The 5005-nt window shown below is 56.0% G+C and overlaps 1 protein-coding gene across 1 annotated transcript in view; it reads right to left on the bottom strand.

The window, feature by feature from the left end:
• MYOM2 (myomesin 2) overlaps positions 1 to 5005 on the bottom strand; it is a 71473-nt gene that overhangs the window by 8836 nt on the left and 57632 nt on the right. The window contains exons 24-30 of the mRNA XM_014528689.1: positions 4488 to 4624; positions 3508 to 3652; positions 3356 to 3415; positions 2047 to 2114; positions 1139 to 1252; positions 619 to 706; positions 78 to 116 (exon numbers count right to left, since the gene is read on the bottom strand). Coding sequence (XP_014384175.1) covers positions 78 to 116; positions 619 to 706; positions 1139 to 1252; positions 2047 to 2114; positions 3356 to 3415; positions 3508 to 3652; positions 4488 to 4624 — 651 coding nt within the window. The remainder of the gene's footprint in view (positions 1 to 77; positions 117 to 618; positions 707 to 1138; positions 1253 to 2046; positions 2115 to 3355; positions 3416 to 3507; positions 3653 to 4487; positions 4625 to 5005) is intronic.

Raw genomic sequence — 5005 nt, 5'->3', positions numbered from 1 at the left:
GTCCCCCCCACCCCCGCCCCCCGGGGACAGTGACGCTCCCACCCAAAACGACCCCACGTGAGCGGGCACTGACTCACCGCAGACTCTGCTCATTGCCAGGATCATGTCCTCGTACACTGAGGGAGAGAGCAGACGCACGGTCACTACACGCAATCCTCCCAGCGCGGCCTTCTCATGTGTCATTAGATCGACACGGGACATCGTCACGCGCGTTTGAAAAGTGACACACGAAGAGGCGCCACGTGTCCGTAAAGGCTGGTGTGGAGTAACTCCCCCACCCGCTCCCCTTCGTGAACAAGGAGCAGAACTCGCTCCCCCTGCACCCAGCCGGGGAGCGGATCGCCTCCTCCCAGATTCCCTCCTGGGGCCCCGTCAGACCTGGGGTGAGACCCGCTGTCTGAAGGGGACCACGGTGACATTTCAGAAACCCCCAGGCCTGCCACGCGTCATTCCAACCACGGCACCGCCCCACGCGCAGCGGAAGGACAAGCCTGTTGTCTCTCAGGACCGCTGCTAAGAGCAGTGCGTGCTACAGCCCAGGGCGCGGGCGAAGGGCCCAGCATGCCTCGCCCGTCGGTAAATGGATTTCTCCTCGGCGGGGCGGAGGGCTTGCTGTACCTTTGCCGGCTATCTCAAGGGTGGACACATCTTGACCTCTGTCATCCTTCAAGGTCGCCTTATACTCCCCGTGGTCCTTCTTGGACAACTACGAGCGAAGCACACCCCACATGGCGCCGAAATGAACGTCACCACAGAAAACGGACACCTGCCGCCCGCCCAGCGTGGCTCAGGGGTTGAGCGTCGACCGATGAACCGGGAGGTCACGGTTCGATGCCTGGTCAGGGCACAGGCCCGGGTTGCAGGCTCGATCCCCAGTGTGGGGGCGGGGTGGGGGAGGAAGAGGCAGCCGATCGATGATGCTCTCTCATCATTGCTACTTCTATCTCTCTCTCCCTCTCCTCTCCTCTCTGAAATCAATAAAAACATATTTTAAAAATAAAACAACATGGAGTCCCTGCTGACAGGTTTCCTTGGCAAACCACGGAGACCAGGCTGCTACCCGGGAGACAGGCAGGGCCCGCAGGCACCGGAGAGCCCGTTCTGCCGGCTCCCGGGGCCCGGAGATGGGGCAGCGCACCTTGGGGATGAGCAGCTCGCAGACGCCCCGCTCCAGGTCCGGCGGGCTCTCCGTCTCGTACAGGGCGTCGTCCTTCAGCCACCGGAACACCGTCTCCTTCTTGGTGTTCGCGACCTGGGAGACAGCCGGGTTCAGGGGTGACCCTCGGCTCACAGGCAAAGGCTCTGCTGGGGCAGCACAGGCCTCAACAGGAATCGCGCTCATCACACTCAGACGGAGGCGCGTGCGGGGGCTGCAGTCCGGCCCGCTGTGAGCGCGGGGCCAGCATCGGCCCGGGCCCCGGAAGGTCTGGGTTCGATTCCCAGGCAAGGGCATGTACCGGTCAGGGTGCGTGCAGGAGGCAACAGTGGCCATGTGCCTCTCTCACATGGACGCTTCTCTCTCTCTCTCCTCTCCCTTCCCTCCCTCCTTCCCTCCCTCCCCTCCCTCTAAAACTCAAGGGAAATACCCTGCAGTGAGGAATAACCACAACAATAAGGCCGTGGGTCTGAAGGTGGCAAATGCATCCCCCAGGCCCAGCTTCGAAAGCGTGAAGCCCTGGCCCTGGCCAGGCGGGCCCCTGCTCCAGCCCCGGGTGAGACGGCCTCTGGGCAGACACGATGTCGGCGACGCAGACGAGCCGCATGCAGCTAAATGGTTAACCGAGTGGAACCTTCTCCCAGGTCCGGGACCCTGGCTGGGCAGTGACATCCCGGACGCAGCGCCACAGATGGCAGGAGCTTCCCCGGTCGGCCCAGTGGATGGGGGCTCCTTCCCAGACGACACTGGCAGCCTCAGAACTAAAGCGTCCGCGGGACCCAGAGGCGTGCCGCCCGCCCGGCCTGACCCAGCCCAGCTCGCACCCTCCAGCTCCCTGCAGGCCCCTGGCGCCCACAGGTGAGGGCCACGCTCCCTCCAGCCCCGCCCACCTTGCAGACCAGGAGGACTTCACACTCCTCAGTGACGTCCCAGCGCAGGTACTCGGCAAAGTGGGGGCCTGGGGGGTAGCAAAGTGAAAAGGAATCATATTACATATTAACACATGTGTGTACACATGCATGTGTGTTTGTGCATGTATATGTGCACGTGTGTACTGTGTGAGTGTACATACATGCATTGCATTGTGTAAACACGTGTGGGTATATGTGTGCGTGTGTGCATGTGCATATGTGTGTGTTTTGTGTGTGTACGCATGTGTGGTGTGTGTTTATGTGTATATTGTTGTGTAAACATGTGTGGGGTGTGCGTATGTTTGTGTGCATGTGTAATGTGTATGTATGAGTGTGTGTGTACTTGTGTGCATTTCAGACAGAAGGAAGCAGCTGTTCAGTAGGAACTGGGAAAACCCGTTTCTGGGCTCGTAACCGACATGTGTGCACGGTCCGCTCACTCTCACGCCACCACCTGCCACCTCTGCCCTTCAGAAGGAGGTGGCATCCTCCTTCCTTCCCAGCGCAGGTCCTGCTGTGCCAGAGACCGGGCACGGACGCTTTAGAGTGGGGGGTGCACAGAGGTGAGGGGAGGACACGCAGCCCGGCCAGCAACACTGCACACACATGCTATTCTGAATCCAACGTGGATTTATCTGTATTTTAAAATACCGTGTTTATTTACAAGAAACTTAGAAGTAATTCATACCCTAATAGCAATGCCATCAGCCCATTCAACACAAACACGCAAGGCAGATGCAGAAAGCATGTATTGAACTCTTTCAATAAATATATCCTACACAGTGAAAAAGTTCATAATGTAGAAATGGGTAAAATAAAATATTTTTTACTATTAAAAATAAAAATAACTAAAAACAACAAACTTAAAAAAGCCTTGATGTTATATTTTATAATCCATATTCTAATGTTTTTCAAAAGGCATAGAAATGCCACATACAAATCCCATTAAAAAATTAAACCCTTGCGTTATTTTTCAGATTCTAAAATTTATCCATTTTACTTTGTAACTAGCGAGCGTGCATTTTTAAAAACAATACATTTAACATGTACTGTTTGCAGTTAAAACATTTAAAAGTTAAAACGTTCCTGATTTTATGTAAGTAAAAGAGCCAGTTCCTGGGAAAAGGGCAAAGGACAGAAAAGCACCCACGTGTCTGGAGCCGAGACGTGTGAGTCCTGGCCCTGAGACCGCACCGAGCCACGGGGCCTCGCGGCGTTGGCCGAACTAAACACTCAAACCCTAACCCTTGGTTTTCGTGCCGCTTGTGGGCGAGCGGCCGACACCTACCTTGTTTCCTGAGAAATTCTTTCCTCTGAAATTCAGCCTCGTCCAGGACAGCCTTGAACGCTACATTCACACGGAGGGAGAAGGTCATGAAATGCGTTTTCCTGCCAACAGAAGGGCTCTGAATTCTCCCGCGGGCGCGCTCGGCGGCCTACCGTCTCCGATGAGCACCAGAGAGGACTGGTTCTTGGCCTTCCCGTCGTGGATCTGCACCGTGTAGGTGCCCTCGTTCTCCACCGTGAACTGGTCCATCACCATCTCGATGATGCCCGTCGACTTGTCGCACTTGATTTTGTGCGTCTGGAAGCCACCGAGGAAACAGAACCCACAGTGAACCCGTCCCGCAGCTCCCGGCTCGGATCAGGACACACGAAAACACAAGGAAGTGGATCCACTAAACCCACTGGTGAACCAGACGTCAAACAACGGACACAGATGTGCGTTCGGGGGAAACCCTGTCCTGTGTGTATTAGCGGGGGCGGGGGAGGAGAGGGCAGCCAGCAGATATGCACCCCCGGACACGCACCAAACCTGAGACCACTGAATGCGTGGGGTAGAGAACACAGACACACATGCAGCCACAACATAGCCACCCTCACAACAACGTCCTCCTCCCCCAGGATCCTGAGCCACTCACATACACACACATACACACACATACACTCACACATATATACACACATATACGCATACACATACACACTCACATCTACACGTGCACATACATGCACATACTACATGTACCCGCACATATACACAGAGAAGCATGCACGCACACACAAATTCACACTCATGTACACACATACATACACACACATACACACACATACACTCACACATATACACACACATATACATACACACTCACATATACACATGCATACACATGCACATACTACATGTGCCCGCACATACACACAGAGAAGCATGCACGCACAAATTCACACTCGTGTACACACATGTGCATGAGCACACACAGGCACACGCTCACATACACACATGCTCACACATACACATGTGCATGCACACTCACATACACTCACACTTATACACACACGCTCACATACACAGGCACATATACACACACACATAGGCACACATGCACACTCACACACGCACTCACACACGCACTCACCGGGCTGTCGGAGACCTCCCGGTCGTTGATCACGAACCGGAAGCTGGCGTCAGGGGACAGCTGCTCGGCCTGCAGCCAGAAGCGCACCTGGCCGTGCTCGAACACCTCGTAGGCCAGCTCAGACTTGAGCGGGACGGCTGTGGGGAGGAGGCCGTCAGCGCCCTGTGCGGGGAGCGCTCGCAGGAAGGTCCTGCTCTGAGCCTCCCAGCAGTGAGCCCCCCAGGGAAGGGGGCTGTGCACCCAGAAACAAAGGTCCAGCTCCAGGCGGCCCCGCTCGGACCCTGCGTGAGGGCGGCCTTCTCGGCACCCCCTGACCCCCAGGGTGCACTCTGTGTCCCATGGGATTCAGCCACAGAGACTCCCCTCAGCCCGGCAGCCACCCTGAACCCCAAATTCAAAGCTCTCGCAATGCCATGAACATTTCTACCAGCGACAGTCAGAGCTGCATTGGTTGTGAGTGAGCAGGTGGCCAGCCTGCGGGCTGAGAGGAAGGGGGCCCTGACCACACAAAGCCGGAC

Source organism: Myotis brandtii, unplaced genomic scaffold, assembly GCF_000412655.1.
Source record: "Myotis brandtii unplaced genomic scaffold, ASM41265v1 scaffold646, whole genome shotgun sequence".
In the NCBI taxonomy this organism is placed as follows: Eukaryota; Metazoa; Chordata; class Mammalia; order Chiroptera; family Vespertilionidae; genus Myotis; species Myotis brandtii.
Note: the sequence above shows the minus strand (reverse complement) of the source record. Positions and strands in the feature narration are given on the sequence as shown.